This window comes from Pongo pygmaeus, chromosome 8, assembly GCF_028885625.2.
Source record: "Pongo pygmaeus isolate AG05252 chromosome 8, NHGRI_mPonPyg2-v2.0_pri, whole genome shotgun sequence".
Taxonomy (NCBI): Eukaryota; Metazoa; Chordata; class Mammalia; order Primates; family Hominidae; genus Pongo; species Pongo pygmaeus.
This window is the reverse complement of record NC_072381.2, coordinates 84230426-84252665: the sequence shown is the minus strand read 5'-3', so window position 1 is coordinate 84252665 and position 22240 is coordinate 84230426. Positions and strand designations below refer to the sequence as shown.

Genomic DNA, 22240 nt, shown 5'->3' with positions numbered 1-22240 from the left:
CCATCCTAAATAAACAATAAGGAATGTTTAGAGCTTTGAGATCTTCTAAACTAGAGAAATGGAAACAAAAATTTAACAGGAATTTTGTGTGGCTTTGGATACTTTGCTAGAATATATAATACATTCTATAAATTGAAAATAGTTGTGACAATGGCATAATATCTGAGTAATTAATATTCTTTTGATATTCATTTTTGTGTTTCACATGTTATTTAAAAGCTGACCATGGTGTTTTCAAGTGACCTGCACTATTCTAACACCTGTTATACTTTTTACCATACGTAATCTGCATATCTATATAAAAGAATAATTTATTTTGATTCAATTCTCAAATCTAATCACTTGCATTTGTAAAATATTGAAATTTGAGATATTTATCTTCTACTGATGACATTTTTGTTTAAATTTTATTGCTGATTCAAATAATAACAAACACCTTATGTGAAAGGCATTGTGCTAAGTATTATGGCGGGATCCATAAACAAAGTACATAAAATTCTTAGTTTTAAAAAACATTCTGGTAGAAGAGGAACAGATGGGGGAAAGTTAGCATTTATTAAGCATCTATTATACATGTCGGGTATTAAGCTAGGTGCTTTACCTATGTATTTTTATACATGGGTATGAAATTTTAATTCTCAGTACAGTACTTAAAGGTAACCAGAGATGTCCCCATATTACATACGGCACACTTGAGACTCAAAGAGGTTAAGTAAATTGCCCAAGGTCACACAGCTAGTAATTGGACTTTGAAAAGATAGCATTAAGGAAAGCAGGTAAAATTTGAGCATGGGAGATGAAAGGAAGGTTATTTTAGAAGAAAGAAAATTATAAGGGCCAGAAAACTTAACTGTGTCTAGGAAACATCCAAGTAGTCAGGTTATACCTGCAGTTCTTAAACTTTTTGGTCTCAGTACCCCTTTAATTTTTTTTTTGGTTGCCACTGAACAAATTAACCTTTAATATTATTAAGTATTATAGAATCCAAAGAATTTTTTGTTTCTGTGGGTTATTTGTATTATCATTTACCATATGAGAGATTAGAACAATTTAAATATTTGGCTGGGCGCAGTGGCTTACACCTGTAATCCCAGCACTTTGGGAAGCTGAGGCAGGAGTTCGAGACCAGCCTGGCCAATATATAGTGAAACCCTGTTTCTACTAAAAAATACACAAACTAGCTGGGCGTGGTGGTACATGCCTGTAGTCCCAGCTACTTGGGAAACTGAGGCAGGAGAATCACTTGAACCTGGGAGGTGGAGGTTGCAGTGAGCCGAGATAGTACCACTGTATTCCAGCCTGGGCGACAGAGGAAGACTCTGTCTCTCAAATAAATAAGTAAATAAATAATAGAAAATAAAACATTTTAAATAGTAAATAATTTAAGAATAACAAGTCCACTGCATTAACATAAATAACATTTTTTATGAAAAATAACTATATTTTCCAAACAAAAAAGTAGAGTGGCATTGTTTTATGTTTTCAAATCTCGTTATAGTCAAGCTTACAGATGACAGCGGGATTCTCACGTATGCTTATGCATTAATCTGTTAAAATACCACATGTCATTAAGCCTCTGGAAAACTCTACTATATACTCATGAGATATTGAGAATGAAAAGACAGATAATATCTGAGTTTTATTATGAAATTAATTTTGATCTCATAGACTTCCTGAAAGCATTTTAGAAAACCCAAGGGGGTTCTTTGGAGAATCACTGGGCAAGTTTGTGAAGGGGAACCCAAATAAGAGTGTAGGTTTGGGACTAGATAATGAAAAGATGTTCACTGGGGGAATTTGGTCTTTACTAAGCAATGGAGAGCCACTGAAATAAAGTAGAAGAGTGAAATAAAAGGAGCTGTGCTTTTAGAAGATTTTTTTTATTGCAAGTAATGCCTAGAGTATCGGAAGCAGTTACAATTGAACTGTAATTGATGTTTGAGGTAACTGTGGTAAGCAACATAATGGGTTTTGAGGAAGAATATATATATTGTACACCTGATTAAATACAAAGGACAGACAAAGAGGAAAGTCAAAACAGTGCTAAGATTTTGAGACTTATGACTGGTTGGCTTATGTCCAATTAACAGTCATGGGGAGTACAGGAAAATAATTAAGCTTGGGAAAGAAAGTAGGGAATTAAGTTTTAGATTGTATATAAAAAGTTTTACTTCTGACATTTTGAAATAATTTTGTCTTATAAAAAAGTTGTTAAAATAATAAGGTTCATATATATCCTTAACCTAACTTCCCCTAATACAACTTACGTAACCACTGTACAGTTAAACAAGGAAGGCAACCTTGGTATCATGCTATTAACTACACACATAATTCAAATCTCACCAGTTTTTTTTCACTAATGCCTTCTTCCTGTTACAAGATCCAATCTGGGATCCCACACTGGATTTAATTGTTGGGTCTTCTTAGTACCTATCCTCCAATCTGTGACAGTACCTCAGTCTTTCTTTCATTGTCTTATAAAACATTTTTAATGAAAAGAAAAGATGCTTAATATATATGTAGAGGAAAAAAAATGCCATTTTATCTCTTTTTTTATATTTATGTATTTATTTATTACCTCCGTTCTCTTAGAGTGGGATATTTTATCTTTTAAAATGCTTAAGAACCTGAATAAAAATCTTTTTCTTTAAAAAGTTACAAAAGTATTATAAAAAATTAAATGGTGTAGAAAACATAAAGAAGTAGCAACCCAGTAGTATCTCCCAGAGATAACTACCATTAACAGTTTGTTGTGTATCCTTTTATTTATTTATTTTTGCCTCTAGAATTTACATATATATTATGAGATCATAATGGGCAGACTGTCCTGTAACTTGTGTTTTTCATTTAATGGTATATTATGTTCACTTAACATTTTTCAATGTCAACATATATAGATCTGTTTCACTCTTTTAAATAGCTACTCAGTATTTCATAATATGGCTGTATCATTTCATGAAGCCATTCTTTTATTGATGGACCTTTAGGTTATTTCAGTTTTTCGTACTTATACAAGATGCTGCAGTAAATATCCTTATATATGTATCTTTAGCTACCAGGGCAGTAATTTCTATGAGGTGAAATTGCTGGGTCAGAGACCATATCCATTTTCTACTTTTGCAGTTATTACTAAATTTCCCTCCAAAAGACTGTATCAACTTATCCTCCCTCCAACAGTGAGTGACATGCTTATTTCCCAACAAAGCTGTGGATGGAAGTATTGTAATTGACAATGGTTTGGTCCAGGTATGGTCTTGTGGGTGCTTAACTATACATTGCTCTCTCTCTTTTTTCCTACAAATCATTGCTTTGCTTTTGTAACACACATATGTAGATAAAATACTTAATGAAAATATTGAATGCTTTTAAATCCTTTGTCTTTGAGATCTTTTAATGCAGCATGCGATAGACAAAAGCATGGCCATGAAGAGCACTTGGCAGGAAGCCTGGGGGGCTTATGAAATCGTTATTGGGAGGCTATTTCTAGGGTGCGTCTTAGATTTCTAGGTAGTGGTGGAATAGGAAGAAATGTTCAAGAAGTGGGAATCTGGGATATATAAATTGTTCTCAAGAGGGACTTCTATTAGAGTGAGGAATGTGGAGTTAAGTCCTGGCTCTTGAGAGGTTCCTATGGTCTTGAGCAAGTTGTCTAATTCAGTGTTAATTCTTTCTTGGTGAGTGGGGGGAAGGGCAAGGGAAGAGAGTACTAATCCTAACATATCCTTTTGGAATAACATAAAAATCCTTAAATTATCTTTAATACCCCATATGTAGCAGTGGTGCTAAAAGTAGACAACTAAGAATGGCAGTTATAGCAGAGAAAGCATAGATCAGGTAGTAAGGCAGTTCCAGAAAAACTTAGAGTAATCTAAGTCAAAAGAAAGAATTCAACAAATAAAAGTGATCCTTGATTTTGTCTGTCATCTAAAAGTACACTGGCTGCTGCATAGACTAAGCAAAAAAAGTGGGGTTTTCGTTTGTCTAGTTGTAGTTTCTGTTTTATATTTTCACCTCATTAACACATCTCAAAATTTTCCAAAATATCCTCATTTTTCTTTTTTCAAATTTAAAGTCTGTATTTTTGTGGGCCAGAGTGGGAATGTGTTGTACCTTTTGTTTTCTGTAGGTCATTCTATCTGCACATACACATCCTAGTTTCAGTTACGTATTTCTGAAAAAATAACAGGATGTATTTCCAGACACATGGATTGACAAAGAGATAGAACATTAGGAATCTAGACCCTCCTAAAAAGTCTAGGTTATGTAAGTCTCCTCTCCAAAGCATTACTGTAATTATTTGTGACAAATAATGATCCATGTGAATATTAAGGATGTTTGATATACTATCAGCTGCCTCTTTCCTATGTGGATGAGCTATAATAAAGTGACAGCTTAAGAACTCGGCCTTTTCAGGTGTTAGATTTTCTCTCTCTTCCTTAGCCCTAACTTCTAACAGAGGAGGTAGAATTAGTACATCAAAAATAATAATAATAACAAGATAACCTTTGTTTTTATATATAATATAATATTTTAAAGGGTTTTGAAGAACAGCCTGACATGTGAAATTTGAATATGGTTCAACACTGTTCCAACTAAAATAAGGTTTTGATTTTTCTTGTTAATAAAGAAAATATGTATTTGTGCATATGTATGATTTATTCACATACACATTATCTCTGTAAAATATGTACATGCAAGTCATTAACAGTTTTTTTAAAACTACAGAGACTGTCATTTTCTGATTAACTAGTTTTCTAGTTAAAATGAGGGCAAAGAAGTCCCATTTACACTAATGTTTAGAAAATTCAACATGATGAATAATTACAGAGGCAATCTCCTAAAAGCCCAAATTAGAAAACTGTTATAAGGCACAGCCTTTCTAAAATGGGGCTGTGATTTGGGAACTGTTCTTCCCTCAGTCATTTAAACTATTTTAATAATTGTATTCTGCTGCTAGAGAATTGGAAGGCTGTCAGTTCCCTTTATTTGAATGCTTACTATGTGCCAGAGACTGTGCTGTACACTTGACATGTATCATTTCACTTGGTTGTCACAGAAACTGTGGATGGAGGTAGTGCCACTTGAAAACTGAGCTTTGGAGAGAGAAAAAAAGATTTTTCCCAAGATCATGTGGGAAGTGAGTGGTGGCACCCAGATTTGAACTTCAAAGCCTTGCTGCTTTTAACCAGCATAGTGAAGTCAAAGTCTGAAATCCGTTTCCTTATTGCTTTTTCTTTTTCTTTTTCTTTTTTTAAATGTGGTCTTGCTCGGTCACCCAGGCTGGAGAGTGCAGAGGCCCGATCATAGTTTACTGCAGCCTCGAACTCCTGGGTTCAAGCGACCCTCCTGCCTCAGCCTCCCAAGTAACTGGAATTACAGGCATGAATCAGCCTGCTCGGTCCGTTATTGCTTAACTGTAACATGGACCAAAGAAGCAGCTAACCCTGTTAGTTAATTCTTACTAGGAAGAGAAACCGCACCAGCTATTTTAAAAAAAAAAAAAAAAAAAAGCAAAACAAAAATGAAAGTACCAAGGTATACTGGAAAATAACATTGAGCTTGGAAGGAGACCTGAGTTTGTACCTGGCTCAGTTACCCAGCTCATGTATCACTTTCTTAGGAAGGCCTTTCCCTGTCACACCCTCCTTCTTGTTTGTCTCTATTAGAGCACTGAACTCATTGCCATAATTACCCTATTGCAGTGATTCTAAGGTGCACGTCTTTCACATTTTAACTTTTCTGAAGTGTGGATGCATTTTACAATTGATGGTGTTTTAAAATAAATTGGCAGCATTTTTTCTTAATTATTGGTACTTAAAATAAGGATGTGCTGTACAGTTGATGACATCTTAGATTTGATTAAGTGCATATTTATTTTTGTGTGTTCCCACAAAAATGTTTACGTCATTCTCATGGTTTTAAATATCAGATATATGCAATGATTTTCCAAGTTCTAGCCTTTTTTAAGGTCCACTCCTGTATGTTGAACCACATTGTTTCTTCATATCACAAGGATTACAGATTCAACATATCTACTCTCCAAATCAGTTTGTCTTCTACTGTTCTCCATCTCAGTGAATGGCATCCACATTCGTACATTTGTGGAACTAAAACATGAGATGATCGCCCGCCTGGGTTTGAATCCCAGTTCCACCCTATAGTAGTTACTCAAGCATGCAGTGAAGTATGTCACCTTAACTATTCACTTGTAAAATGGGGAACATAATAACACCTATCTCTGAGGATTATTAGAATGACTAAGACATTGAATAAATGTTAGCTGTCCCTAATCTTCATCATACATATCTATGACTTCTCTCCTTCCTCTGCACATGTAATTCATCAACTCCTGTGATAGGCCCTTCAGAGTATCTCAGATCTACCACTTCTATCTTGTTGCCACTTCTCCCATCTAAGCCCCCATTTTTCTTGCCTATGCAGCAACTAATATTGTAGCTTCTCCTCTTTCCCACGTCTAATCCAGTCACAACCATCCATTAAATCAGAGCATGCCACTTCTTAAGACCTCCCTCACCCCCTACTCAATGCATTTGGTATGAAACACCACGTCATTAATGTGGTCTGTATGGTTCTCTGTTTCCTGCCTGGCTTCTGCCTACCTTCCCAGCCTCATCCTCTGCCACTCTGCCTCCTAGTTATCACTCTTTTCCTCCAAAAGTAACTCCTACTCATCCTTTAGATGTCACTTCCTCAGAGATGATTATTGATCTTCCAAACTAAATTAAGTTCTTCAGTTATAGTCCTTTATATTGAATGTACGTCTTTCTTCTTTGGGATGATCAGTTTCTCCCAAACCGTGGCTAAAGAAGTAACTTCCACAAGGCCAAATAGTGAGATCTATTAGAACTGGAATTCTATCTGTTAGAGGAAAAAAAAAAAAAATCCAAAAAAGAGAAAAGAAGAAAAATTGAAAGAACTGGAATTACAACCCAGGGGCGGGGTGAACTCTAAAGCTGTGTCCTTTCTGTGATCTTCGCTGCCTTGAGGGCAGGAAAGAGGGTATGAATCAATGTTCTAAGTTTCAAAACATGGCCTGACTGCTGCTCGTTTATTTCCCATTTCAAGTTGTCCTTAAATGAGCTGGGTGCAGTGGCTCATGCCTGTAATTCAGTACTTTGTGAGGCCGAGGCACTCACTTGAGTGCAGGAGTTGGAGAACAACCTGTTCAACATGGCGAGACCCCGTCTCTACAAATAAAATTAGCCGGGTGTGCTGGCACATGCCTGTAGTGCCAGCTACTCGGGGTAGGGGTGGGGGCCTGAGGTGGGAGGATCGCTTAGGCCCAGGAGGTTGAGGCTGCAGTGAGCTTTCGTGCCACTGCACTCCATCCTGGGTGACAAAGTGAGATCCTGTCTCAAAAAAAAAAAAAAGTTATCCTTAAGTAGTATTCTTTCTGAGCCTTCATGCTCCCTCAATAGATTGTAACCTGTTAAAATAGTACCTGTTTTCTGATATATTATCAACCTAGCATTTACATAAATTATCTTACATACAGTAGGTACTCATTAAATAGTTTTTCTCTTAGGGATGTTAAAGAAAAACAGTATTTTTTTCCATTTAATCTTTTCAAGGTTTGAAGCTGTCTCATGGAGGAATTGAGTACCTTATTCTTTCTACCAGTCAATGACAGAGTACAATTTATGTTTTTATATTTTGTATAGAACTGCTTTAGATGTTTTAAAGCTAATAGTTTGCATCTTAATGGATCATTACCCTTGTTTCATTGGGAAAAGAAGGAATTAACCTTACATATTTTTGCTTTCCTTCAGGAATTGAGTGATCTACAGCGCGATCCACCTGCTCATTGTTCAGCTGGACCTGTGGGAGATGACTGTAAGCTTTGCTCTATTTCTGGGATTATGCTACCATTAAAAATATAGGTTTGAACATTTGTTAATGACTCCAAAACTCCTTTGTTTGTTTCAGTGTTCCACTGGCAAGCCACTATTATGGGGCCTGTAAGTATGATTCATATCTATGAAATTAACCCCCTCAGCCATACTTCATTCTTGCCATTTCACCTTTGATCAGATGTTTGTGATGAAGGTTGAATATTCTTGTACTTTGAATCACCTAGGAAGCAAAATATTATTAAGGATTTACAATGATTTTCTAAAGCATTGGAGGCAAATATTTCCTGGGATCACTATTATGTTTTCCTTTGCTGAATCCTAGATCATTACACATAATGGAGTACCACAGCTCACAACCAGGCTGTGTGTTTATTTATTTATTTATTTATTTAAGTCACAGAGAGTCAGTTGTAATTAACCATAATCATTCTCACATCCACAGTTTTGGTAGGTTAGAAATTAGTCTAATGAAGCCAATAATTGAATTCCTACAAGTAGCAAGTGTCAGTTTGCTATAAGTTTCATCACTGTTCTTTTTTATGAAAGAGAATCAATAAAATATTACAATGGGTCTATCTTTACCTCCTTATAAATTTGCTGCTTTTAATTTTGTTGCATTGTCCTAAACACAAAATTATCTACTGTTTGATAATTGGCTACTCTCAATACTTATTACTTTTGTTAAAATTATTTCTTTCAATACTTTAGAGGCAGTTATAAGACTTGAAACAGGCTTTTTCTTTCTATGAGCAAAAAATCTGATTGCATAAGAGTGAGCACTGACAGCCCAAATCTACTTTCTGGGTGACAGTACATAAGTAACATGTTTCCATGAACACCATTCTTCTTCTCCCTCCCCTGAAAGAGCTTTATCTAGTGAGTTATAGAGTTTTTAATCATATGACCTTGTGTTTAACTTTAAAAAACACCAAAACTACTGAATTTCAAAGTGGTACTCTGGGCAGTTGTCTCAAATTATTGTTTTATTAAGTTTGTTTTTCTAAAAAGGCAAAATACAATATATTTATATAACAACTTTCAATAAGAATCCATTTATTTCTGTTTGTTTTTAATTAGTTACTAAGAACCTTCAAAATACTTCATTTAAAGGCCCACCCTTACCTTTTGAATTATGGCCTTTCACAAATATTTTTTAGGTGAATCACATGTAACAAATGGTTATAATCATGTTATTCATAACTCCCTTACTTGAGTAATGTAAATATTTACAGTACTCTGGACCATATCTGTCATTGTAATTTATCTTCATTTTCTATATTTCTTACAATTTTTGATAAACTAGAATTGTTTAAACAATATATATAGTAAGAATTATTATACAGTAAAATCCTCTAGCATATATGTGGAAACTTAAGGAGAAAGTAATGTGTCTTGGTGTTATTACCAGAATGCTAATATAACATGATGTATTTAATTAAATATGAAAGAACTAAAATAGAATTATAGGTATATTTTGCTAGCATTTTTCTTTTTTTTAAAATTTTTTTGCTTGTAATGTTATATTTTCTAATGGCCATAAAGAAACATGGTCAAATTTAAATTCCTCCAGTAAAGTTGATTCCCAATTTGATAGTAGCATGAATATATAATTTTGTTTTGGACTTTTTTGGATTCTCTACATTATTTTATAAATAATTACTAAACGAAGATTTGGCACATAAATTGTGTAGCAGGGTCCTTAGCATTTTCTTTTAATGACAGCCTCTTCAGTTCATCTCCATTCTTGGTCATTAAGTGAACATCAGAACTTAAGTTTTACTAGCCTCAACCCTTTTTCAAAAAAAAATACTGATCACGGCTGCAGAAAATGATCTTTTCCCACAGCAGTCTTGTGTGTATACTGATCTTTAACAATTTGTACTCATAACCAGATTTGTTTGGACAAGTCACAGCACTGTGTGTGTCCTGTTTTTGTTTTGTTTTAAATTTTATGATGTCGGCATAATTGTTGGAAAATCCTCCTTCGTACCTGCAGAGAAACCTGTTCTCAAGGTAAATGATTTGAACTTATGACAAAATGGTTGCATTTTTTTCATATTGGTAATATTAAATGAAATTATTTTAAACATGATGGCATTTTTTTCAAACTGATAATATTTGGGGGAAATAATTTTGTTGTTATAAATAAATATAGTAATCAAATGCTGATGCAAATCTTTTGTAATTTCAGCCTGATAGCGCATATCAAGGTGGAGTCTTCTTTCTCACTGTACATTTTCCGACAGATTATCCTTTTAAACCACCAAAGGTATTTTTATTTTTATGATTGATGTGACTCCCATGTAAGGGATTTTACTCTTTATCTAGAGCTCATACCATATGTCAAAGACTGTGGGGAGGTTAGCATTTTCAAACTGCTTTGTAAAAACTACTGAATCTAAAATCTGATTTCTTATTGAAATACTGTATTAAGTCTGTAAAACAAAAGTCAGTACGTGTCATGCTATAAATTAAATTCCTTGTTTTTCTTTCCCTTCTTATTGGATATGTGTAGTTTGGGACATTTTTATGATTAAGAGTCAGACTTTTCTGTTCATGGGATTATCCTTCCAAAGTGGATCATTCTTTCTCTGTTTTTTTTTTTTTAAGTATTCAATAAACATTCACCGAGTACCTACTGTGTTCTTCTACACTGGGGAATCCAAAAGTAAATACGAAACAGTCCCTTAATTTAGTATGGTAGGAGAGAGAAACACATGTTAAATTTAGATTTGCTCTAAAGAGGAAACAAATGATGGGGATATCAGGGAGGGGAAAAATGGGCAGATTCTGTCACTCAGGAAATAATTATTTTAAGTAGTTAAAAACAGATTAACTTGTATTTATGAAATGATATGACAACTCTTGTGGAAAATTAGGATTCTTAATGGATTTCTTAGCTGAGACGCCTAAGCTTTGCCCTGAAACAGCGTCAGCACCCTGGTTTTAGATCCAAATGTTACTTCCAGGTATCACCAATAATCAAATTAAGAAAAGGATTACTTCTACGTATGATGAAAGCCATGGTTAATTACTTTAGATGCTGCTCAACCAGTCATACCGGCTACTAGAGACTTATTTATTACACTGTCCAGAATACTCTTCGGTTCCTTTGAGGGGGAAAGAAGGAAGCTGACTTGTTTGTGTTCACATTCTCACTAGCTAGAACTGTGTGTAGCACAAAGTAGATAATTATTTGATTTGTGTTGATGACTTTTCTCCTCTAAAGTTATGTAAAGTTGAGGATATTTTACCCTAGAGCAAATTGGTTCTGTTTTATTCATAGTTGATTCAAAGGTGATTGTCATATTTTGTTGTTTTGTTTTATGTTTAGATTGCTTTCACAACAAAGATTTACCATCCAAACATAAACAGTAATGGAAGTATTTGTCTCGATATTCTGAGGTCACAATGGTCACCAGCTCTGACTGTATCAAAAGGTAATTTCATTGATCAGGTTTGAAACAGTTGATAACAGTGAGACAGGAAAAACACAGCAGAATTACCTATGGACTAAAGTTTTAAAACAACAATCAACTGTGCTTTCTCCTGTTTTGATTTTGTTTTGCTCTCTTCGCTCTTATGTTACTATGGCTTTTGGCAGTTAGCTTTGGTTGAGGGGAGTGTGGATGGACAAATCTAAATGATGAAATGAGAAAAAACCTTAAAATATCAGAGCTAGAAATTTGGGGATAAACCTATTGACATTTTATCCTTTTAGCTTGGGTGTTGTCTTTTAAAAAAGAGAGAGTGCCCGGGCACTGTGGCTCATGCCTGTTATTCTAACACTTTGGAAGGCTGAAGTGGGAGGATTGCTCGAGCCCAAGAGTTCAAGACTGGCCTGGGCAACATAGGAGACCCCATCTCTGCAAAAGAAGAGAGAGAATAAGAGATAGTAAAAGGAAGATTTTGGGACTGGTTGTCCCATTCATTAAATGGAAATGTTGACCATAATAAAGCTTTACAGCTGTTTTATTTCATCCAAGAATAAAATACCAGATAAGATTGATAAATGATTTAAAATGAAAGACATTTCACACTGTAGGATAATGCAGTACATATAGCATGTTAGTCTAAACTTCGAATAATCAGTAGCATCATTATAGTGACTGACACAAGATCTGTGCTGATTCTCAACTTTTACAGGTGTATAGCTGTTCTTTGCTGGATTATCAGGTGTATACATAGGGCATCTGAAGCCATTTTATTTCATTAGCCACTGCTACTTACTGTGCTAGCACTCTTAATTTATGTCTTGTTTCTCTGAAAGAAGAGAACCTGACAGTTGGAAAATACTGTTTAGGTTAGAAGCAACTGCACTGAAGTAACCATCAAGTTTTCTGTTTTTATAAAATTGAAGAAAATGTTTCTCTTGAAGGGATTTATGGAAGCAATCTGTACTCATTTTTTATTTTTAATAATTGCTACTTGAATATACAGCATGTTTTTAAAAGTAATAAGGTTTATAGGAAGCAGGGTCCACAGCCATTAGCTCTTTCAAATATTAGATAAATAATAGCTCTTTCAGTTCAATTATTTATGAACGATAGTTTTTCTGACCTAAGATGCTCATCTACAGTATTCATATAGATTCTCATATTCTTTTAAGAATCTTTCACACAGTGTAACTGTCATGCATTAGATATATGAAAGATTCTGTGTTGAAGGGTAATTCAAGTTCATATGCTGTTTCCTGGAATGGTGTCACAAAATGGATCTCACTTGGTATATAAACTGCCAAGTCCTTATACATATAAAAGAAATGGCAAACTGTCAGATATTGAGTACTTATATTCTGACATTGGTAGCCTTTTATAAAGAATCAGTAGTGTTAGATTCTGGAAACCATCCTGTGAGAAATGAAACAGCCTCAGTTTCCTTATAAGTAAAATGGGGATTCTTATAGTGTTACCGTACAGGGTTGCTATGTACCTGGCACATAGTGGGCACTTACATGAATGTTAACTGTTACCCTTTTCCTTACCTTAAAGGATAGACATGGTTTGTGTGCATGATAGTGAAATTGGGGCAAATGGCTCCTGGCAGTAGGGGTGAGCAGAGGAGGAACTTCCTTCTTGCTTACTTTTTTATAAGATAGATCATACCTTGCTCATTTGTTTGTATATTTTTTACTTTTCTATATGTATTTTTTTAATTTTTAATTTGTTTATCTTAAAAGATTTTTTTTTTAAATTAAATATAGACAGAGTCTTGCTGTGTTGCCCAGGCTGGTCTCAAACTCCTGGCCTCAAGTGATCCTCCTGCGTTGGTCTCCCAAAGTGCTGAAATTATAGGTGTGAGCCACCTTGTCCAGCTTATTATTTTTATTTTTTTATTTTTTGAGATGGGGTTGCTGTGTTGCCCAGGCTGGTCTCGAACTTCTAAGCTCAAGGATCCTTCCGCCTCAGCCTGCCAAGTAGCTGGCATTATAGGCACATACCACCATTGTCTGGAGCTTTTCCATATTTTAAATGTCTTCTTTTGCTTTTTATCATGAGGTTAGTCTGGAAGCATTCTGGGGCTGTAAGTTAGCCCTGAAAATCTGCCCTGTTGGTTTAATATACAAGGCTTTTAAGTTTCATTGGGCAGATAGAAGATAAGAAAGATGAATAAAATACTAATTTTTTCTTTAGTCATAACACCCCCCGCCTTTGCCTGTCATTGTAAGAGTCAACTCTGCTCTATAAATCCACCTTTGGACTTGAAAGAGTAGGAAAATAGAAAGGAAACGCAGTGGGGTGGGTGCAAGTGGAAATGGGAGGTTGGTCCAGAGGTTCCATGAACCTCCTCAGAAGTGGTGGCATGCAATTGAAGCAGACAAATGAGGAACCAGAGTCCTTGTTCCCTCTTATTTCAGATACTTAGATTGTTGGGGTGTGTGTGTGTGTGTGTGTGTGTGTTTTAGTGTAGCTATTTGCATTAGAATTTTGACATACTGGAGTAACAACTACTTTTTCAATTTTCATTTCTTTTTTAAAATATGCAAGCTATATAAAGATAGCTGTTTACATTATTTTTAAATGCATGCAATACGAATGAACTACATGAAGTAAAGATTCATTGAAAAAAATTTTACAAATTTTTCTTCTTTGTAGACAGACTATAGCTCTAAGCCAAAGTAAAAGAGTGTATGAGCACAGTATCCAAAATGGTTTGGACTGTTAACTGTAATTTGATTGTTCTGTAGAGAACTCTCAAGTTTAAAGGTTGTTAATAGCTACTTTGGAGGCTCACATTTTTTTAAATAAATGGGAACTTGGAATTTAAAACTTCAAAAGCTAGAATAATTTTATATTTTATGCATCCTATGGTAATTTTATAACTTTAAAAATTAAAGATCAATTTGTTATCAACCAAAGTAGAATAAAATATAATTTGATGGGTTCATTTTATGTTTTTTTATAAGTACAGTATCTATATTCACTAAAATTATTTTCACTTATGTAATTTGTATGAAGTAGAAGGGTTATTGTCTAATATGATGTTCTCTTTTAAATCTAGTTTTATTGTCCATATGTTCTCTACTTTGTGATCCTAATCCAGATGACCCCTTAGTACCAGATATTGCACAAATCTATAAATCAGACAAAGAAAAGTAAGTGTTTACTTATTTTAGTTTCTGTATGGATACATTCCTATATAGTATGCCAAAACATGAATATTATCAATATGTTTTAAGTCAATTTAATTATGGTTGTTATATATATTGTTTATCTTTTTCCAACAGAGTAAACCTTTCTTTTAGAACTCTGTTAGACCTTTTACGATAAATCTTGTTCCTTCCCAGTTACTGTTCAATAGTATATACTCTGTATTTGAAAAATAGGTGTATATATTCTAGGTGATAAATTAAAAATGAAAGAATTTAATCATTGGAAAGTATTAAATATGTATTGCTTATCTTCTCCAAGGAAGAGGAGTTCTCTCTGTGCCCATCCAAACTGACCTAATTCTCAAGCTGCTTCATCTTGCTAGTACTGTAGGTTCATTTGCAATTTGTAGATAATGCTCCTTCAGGATTGGCTTTTGTAAATTTCTGTTAGAAGCTGGTTTCTGCATTTTGATTTTTGTATATTTGGATACATTTTCATATAGGTTGCAGAGAAATCCATGAGTTAAAAAATTATTTTTTCTGTTTTATTTCTGCATGAACCTAAGTCACATTGACCCAATAATTGATATATGTGTGATTATTGCAATTAAGTGTAAGAAGGTAGAATATATAGTTTTATATAGACAGATGCTTCTGAAATATTAATTTTATATGATTTTACTATATCCTTTTTGTGTATCTACAGATACAACAGACATGCAAGAGAATGGACTCAGAAATATGCAATGTAAAAATCAAAAACATTTTCATATATACCAGAGTACTGTAAAATCTAGGTTTTTTTCAACATTAGCAGTAAATTGAGCACTGTTTACTGTTTCATTGTACCATGAAACCATTTGATTTTTACCCATTTTAAATGTGTTTCTGAAGCAAGACAAAACAAACTTCCAAAAATACCCTTAAGACTGTGATGAGAGCATTTATCATTTTGTATGCATTGAGAAAGACATTTATTATGGTTTTTAAGATACTTGGACATCTGCATCTTCAGCTTACAAGATCTACAATGCAGCTGAAAAGCAACCAAATTATTTTTTGCTGAAACTAGATGTTTTTACATGAGAAATACTGTATGTGTTGTCTAAGATGTCAGTTTTATAAATCTGTATTCAGATTTCATTCTTTGTTAGCTCACTTTATAATTTGTATTTTTTTACTGTATAGACTAAATATATTCTATTTACATGTACGTCAACTCATTACTTTTTTCCTGTGAACAGTATTGAAAAACCCCAACGGCTGATAATTAAGTGAATTAACTGTCTCCCTTGTCTTAGGATATTCTGTAGATTGATTGCAGATTTCTTAAATCTGAAATGATCTTTACACTGTAATTCTCAGCATACTGATTATGGAGAAACACTTGTTTTGATTTTGTTATACTTGACTTAACTTTATTGCAATGTGAATTAATTGCACTGCTAAGTAGGAAGATGTGTAACTTTTATTTGTTGCTATTCACATTTGAATTTTTTCCTGTATAGGCAATATTATATTGACACCTTTTACAGATCTTACTGTAGCTTTTTCCATATAAATAAAATGCTTTTTCTACTATTTGTCTTGATTACTTAAAAAAATAAAAATATAAGTAAGGATCAAAACTCTAAAATTTTGCATGAAAATTACATCCAAATTGTGAAAATCAGATCTATTTTGTTTGCCATTAGTCACCATTAGTTATATAAATTTTATTGCTTTAGGTTAGTATCTCTTTACTAAATTGTCAGTCTGTAAGATAATATATGTTGATCCCTTGCTGTAGAGGAGAATTTAGAGTAATTTGGGGTTTGTCTTGGATTATATCTAAATGGATTATTTGTTAAAAGTACTGAAATGAGTATAAGGCAGTATCACCTATCCAAAAGAAAGGTCTTTATAGACCTGCACAGTCACTAGATTAATTCATTAAAATGCCCCCACCCTGATGTAATTGACATTACATTTCTTAACATTTTAAAATCTAGAATTTCTAAAATGGAATTTAATGCCATCAAAATTTGAAAAACATTTTTTTTTTTTTACTATAGAAGTTACAAAGGAAGTTCTAAAATTATGCCTCCCTCTGTTTTTATAAGTTGCCATCAAAAAGTGATTTAAATAAGCAGGTTATCTTTATAGATTTTAAAGAAAACTAGAAAGTTTTAATGTTTTAACTTGGGGAAAAAATACATCTCTTTAATGTTTAGCATGCTTGTCAACCTTGAGTGAGTGTCATTTTTAAGAACAGTTGTAGCCCTTCTGATTATTGCAGTAGCTGTAGAAGTATGTAAGAATATGTGATGGGTGTAGTCATTAGCAAAGCATTTAAATCACTTGAGTATTTTGTCATGGTTCATTGTTATTAAAGCACAAAATAACCTATTGTTAGAAAATATGTGTTTTTATAAATGAATGTAAAATAATTAAATGAATTGTGAAATGGATGTTTAAGAAAATATAGGCTTAAAAAGTAAATCTATAAAATGATGTCTTAAAACAGCCATATCATGAAAAATTCTACTTAGCTATATTATTATAAGCTACATTTGCCCTGAATTTGAACACTCAACATCACTAGATTTAAATATTTAGTATATTTTGATAGTAAAGGGTTTTGTTTCTTGAATATCTTCACTTTTAAACAACAACAACAAAAAAACAACTTTCATTTGTGTGGCATTTATTTTTGGAAGTGTCTTCTTTTTTTTCTTTATTAAAGTTTTTGAAACTTGCCTAACTTGTTTGCCTTTGCTTACATCTGGATTGTACTAGACTTGAGGAGTAAGCAGAAGTTCTCATAATTAGCTAAAAACCTTGAGTTCCATAGTGGTGTCATGATCGGTCAGATCACCATTTTGGGTATATTATTTTTGCTTAACTCTAACAAGGAGAACATCGGTTACCTTTTAAAACTATAGATTAAAAGTCAGGGCCTTTTGTGGATTAAGCATTAATTTAAGGACTTCTTTGGAGTGAGAGAAATGGGTAGTCTTTTGGGGATTTAGGATCCCACCTCTTGAAGTTGCATAGTTGAAAACCATGTTCAAATTGGATTCTGAACGCTTATAACTGCCATATACAGCAGTTACCCACATCAGTGATATGGGTTGTAAGGGCAGCCTTACCACCATCTTCCCACTATCTCAAAAGCATACAATTCCTGAAGTACAAGCTTTACATATATGCCTCCATCAACCTTATTTATTAATTTTTGCATTATTTCCCTGTTTCACCCCTCTTAAACTCTGATAGGGAAAATTAAAAATTATAAATGAAGTACATATCAAGGACAACTCTAAGAGTTAATGTTCAAAAGTTACTTTTCATAAGAAAAAATAAAAATAATACATTGCAGTTTTAAATTTTTCTTATTTATCACAGTGATCTATCTAATGCTAATGATTCAGTCATTGATGTTTGTCAAGATCCTGCTCTCCCACAGTTCTGTATTTTTTAAATGGAGAGATTAACGGAATTAATTTTCCTCCCAAATTAAAAGAAATTATTGGTCATGAAACTATATCATGTCTGTTTATTGGTAGACATTTTGAACTGTACAAAAGCCCAACCCAGTTGATAATGCTTTAAAATTTGAGTTCTGCAGTAGAATCATCAGTCCTGTTATTCTGTCTTCTTAGGACCAGCCATGAAAAATGTGATCAGTGCTTTAGCCATGGCCATAAAAACAGAGCTTCATTGTATTCAGATTGTTGAAAGTACTGTTTATCTTTGTTTGTTTCAGTCTTTTAAGTGATTATTACTACAATAAAAAAATCTGATTTTTAAAAAATTTTATCACTTTTCAGCTGTAAAGTAGGACTTTCACAATTTTTTTTTTCTTTAAAGCAGAGGCTTAATCACAATTTAATAGCTGTAAAATGTAATGCAGATTATTTATGAAAGGTCTTACAATGCTTCTCTTTTATTGTTCTGATGGTTGTGTTGCACAAATAGGGCAGCAGGTAGAGTCTCATCTAATTTCACTTATAAAAGTTCCTATATGTAGATAGCTAGTCATTTCTACTCTCTCTGTTTTTGAACTGAGTAATGTGTAAGCTCTTCTTAAACTGTGTAATTAATATGTTTTCCCTAGTTTTTTTCAGTAGTGGTGATAACTGAAAATTTGTAGACGGCTGATAGTGTCCTGGTGACAGCCTAATAGATGTTATATCCTTATTTGTATTTTGTTACATTTACATTTCTGCTCCCATTATCCTGTTATATAAGAATGTGGCTTTCAGTTGTAAATGAACTGAACTAATAGGAAGAGAGAAAATTCACCTGAGAGTATTAGTATTGGGGGGCATTTTGTGTAATAAGAAACATTTCTCTAAAAACTTGGTTAGCACTCTCTTAGGTCCTGCTGTTGTCGAGGGAGAGATGTGCCTTTCTTCTCTCATGAGGAGGTTGCTTTTATTATACTGGCATATGCTGAAGGTCTGAACTCTGCTTTCCTCATATAATGTACTTGGCAGGAAAAACTGTTAAGATCTCTTGAGTGCAAAAGATCACTATGAATTGCATATGAAATATTTCAGTATAAACTCAATATACATATTGTGGGAACAGTTGTGACACCACTTGTGTTAGCACTTTTGGTACACTTGTTTTGGCAGTCCCACACATTCAACATGTCGATAGAAGAATGCACAGGACTCAACATACCATCATACTCAACAGTTAAGATTTATTACAGCCACCTGGCAAGGATACACAGTGGGGGCAGTAAGGGGGAAAGACAGACCAGGCAGTCTGGAGGAATCTGCAGGCTCCCTGTGCTCTCCCTGAAGGGGCCACAAGAGTAAAGCCTTCCTCTAGTAGTAGCATGGGCATAGTGTTTCTGCCCTAGGAAGCTAGTGTGAAACTCCAAGTCCAGGGTTTTTACTGGGGGCTAATCACATAAGCATCCTTTGTTTTCCAAAATTCTAGTCTTCTAGAAGGAAAGCAGGTGTTCACCATAAATCACATTCTTTATTTAAGAAGTCTAGTCAGGCTAGCACAGCAAGCACATCTTACCACTCAGGGATGGTTTCAGAAGCCAGGTTTCTAGATGTCAGCCAAGGGCAAACCTTGTAAACAGGCCATTCTAAAGATCAGGCCTGTATAATTTGTTGAAAAAAACTATTCTTTCCCTTTGAATGGCCTTAGTACCCTTGTTGAAAACCAACTGACCATAGAGGTTTATTTCTGGTCTCTCGGTTCCACTCCATCAGTCAATATGCCTTATCCCAGTATGACACTGTTTTGATTACTGTAACTTTGTAGTAGCTTTTGAAATGGGGAAGTGTGTGCCCTCCAACTCTGTTCTTTCACAGTACTGTTTTGACTATTCAGGCCCCTTGTAATTCCATATGTATTTTAGGGTAAGATTTGCCATTTGTCCTGAGATTTAATTGGGATTTATTGAATCTGTAGAGCAATTTTGGTAAAGTTGACATTTTTTGTTCTGGTTATCTACTGCTGAACAACAAACCACCCCAAGCTAAGTAGTGTAAAAGAACAACCATTTCTTTATGCACATGGATTCTGTTGGGTCAGGAATTGGGATGAGGCACGGGAGGGATGGCTTGTCTACTCCACAGTACTTAGGTTCTTAGCTCAGGATGACTCAGATGGCTTGAGGCTGGAAGCATTTCGAGGTTTCTCCACTCATACATTGGCACCAGGACAGGTATTATATTCTAGGTCACTTATTAATGGCCTTTCTATGTGGTTTGATCTTTGCACAAGATGGCTGCCCACTTCCAAGAGGGAGCAGTTGGAGATAAGTGTTCCAAGAGAATGAGGAGTAAGCTGCCTTTTTAAGTGATCTAGCTTTTGAAGTCAGAGATTGTGTAGTTCATTGGATGAAACAGTCACAAGCTCACTCAAATTCAAGGAAAGTGGACATAGACCCTTACTTTTCCTTGGGAAACAATTTGGGGTCACTAATATGTCTTATTGACTAGTCATTCCAATGTACGTGAATCACTCAATGTACTTAGGTGGTCTTTAATTTCTAATTGTCATTGTTTTATAGGGTAATTGTTTTAATTGTTTTGTAATTCTCTGTGTAGAGGTCTTGCACGTTTTTCATTGGATTCATTCCTATGTATCAAGTTTTTAAAACCTATTATAAAATTTTTCATTTCATTTCATATTTATATATTATTTATAGAAAAGCAATTTATAATATTCATCTTATATCCTGCAACCTTGCTAAATTTACTTTTTAAAAGTTTGTACAATTCTAAAGTTTTCTATACTTACTTACAATCATGTCACCTGCAGATAGAGATGATTTTATTCAAATCTATATGCCACATTTCTTTTTTTTCCCTTTGTTGCATTAGCCTGAGCTCCAATATCATGCTGAATAGAAATAGTAATAGCAAACATCCTTTCTTGATTTCCAAGGGAAAGCTCTTGTCAGTATTAACAATGATGTTTCTTTCATATCAAGGAAGTTTTGTATTCCTAGTTCTTAAAGCATTTTTATTACTATTGAGTTACAAGTTGAATTTAATGCTTTTTCTTTATTTATCAAGATTATTGTGATTTTTATCCTTTTCTTTGATTAATATAGTGTGATGAATTACACTAACTGATGTTCACATGTTAAATTATCCTTATATTTCTGGATAGAAACCCACTTTGAGATGTATTTATCTTCCTTTACAAACCACTAGATTCTATTTGCAAATTTTTTTGAGGATTTTTGCAACGGTGTTTATGGGACAAGTTGGTCCATAATTTCCTTTATTGAATATCTTTGTCAAGTTTCATACCTCAGGTTATGCTGTGCTCAAAAAGAGTGAAGAAACATTTCCTTTGTTCTCTGGAAGACTTTGTATAAGATTTGTGCTATTTTTTCCTTAAATATTTTGAAGAATATTCTGAAGGCATCATGTCTAGAGTTTTTTTGTTGTGGTGGTAGTTATGGGAAGATTTTAATAATAAATTATATCTTATATATGGAGTAGATATATTTTTTATTACTCAGTTTTGTGTTTTTCAAGGAATTTGTGCATTTTATCTAAATCGTTGATCTATTTGGCATAGAGTTGTTCATGATATCCTCGTCCTTTTGAAGGTAATATGTATCTGTAGTCATACATATCTCCTCACAATTTTTTTCCTTGGTGAGTCTTGCTAGAAGACTATCAACTTTATTAATCTTTCGGAGAATCAGTATTTTATTTTTTAAAATTTCTTTTGTACATTTGTTTTCTGTTTCATTGATTTATATTATTTATTTATGTTTTCTTTAGTTTTTGATTTTGATTCATTTTTTGTAGCTTCTTGAGGTTGAAACATAATTTTTAAAAACCTTCCCTGTTTTCTAATATATGTATTTAAAACTATATGTTTACCCCTAAGTACCACTTTAGCTGCATCCTACAAGTTTTGAAATATCGTATCTACATTGTCATTCAGTTAAAAATATTTTCTAATTCTTGTTTGGATTTTTTTATTCACTTATGAGTTATATATAAGGATATATTGTTTTTTTCCAGGGAGTTGGGCTTTTTTTTTTTTTAAGTTAAATTTTTGCTATTGATTTCTAGCTTAATTTCTCCATGGCCAGAAAACATAATATGAATAGTTTCAATTCTTTGAAATTTGCTGAAGCTTGCTTCATGGCCCAGCATATGGAAATTATGATAAATGTATCATATACATTTGAAAATAATATGAATTATTATTATTAGATTCAGTGTTTATATGTGCTAATTAGATCGAGTTTGTTAATTGTGTTTATAATTTTTATTTGCTTGTTCTCACAGCC

At 33.6% G+C, this 22240-nt stretch overlaps 1 protein-coding gene across 1 annotated transcript in view; it reads left to right on the top strand.

Annotated features, from left to right (window-relative positions):
* The window catches only part of UBE2D1 (ubiquitin conjugating enzyme E2 D1), a 35736-nt gene extending 18532 nt beyond the window's left edge, over nt 1–17204 (top strand). The window contains exons 2-7 of the mRNA XM_054503679.2: nt 7791–7854; nt 7948–7979; nt 10066–10143; nt 11209–11314; nt 14376–14469; nt 15173–17204. Coding sequence (XP_054359654.1) covers nt 7791–7854; nt 7948–7979; nt 10066–10143; nt 11209–11314; nt 14376–14469; nt 15173–15218 — 420 coding nt within the window. The 3' untranslated portion in view covers nt 15219–17204. The remainder of the gene's footprint in view (nt 1–7790; nt 7855–7947; nt 7980–10065; nt 10144–11208; nt 11315–14375; nt 14470–15172) is intronic.
* The last annotated feature ends 5036 nt before the right edge of the window (nt 17205–22240 follow it).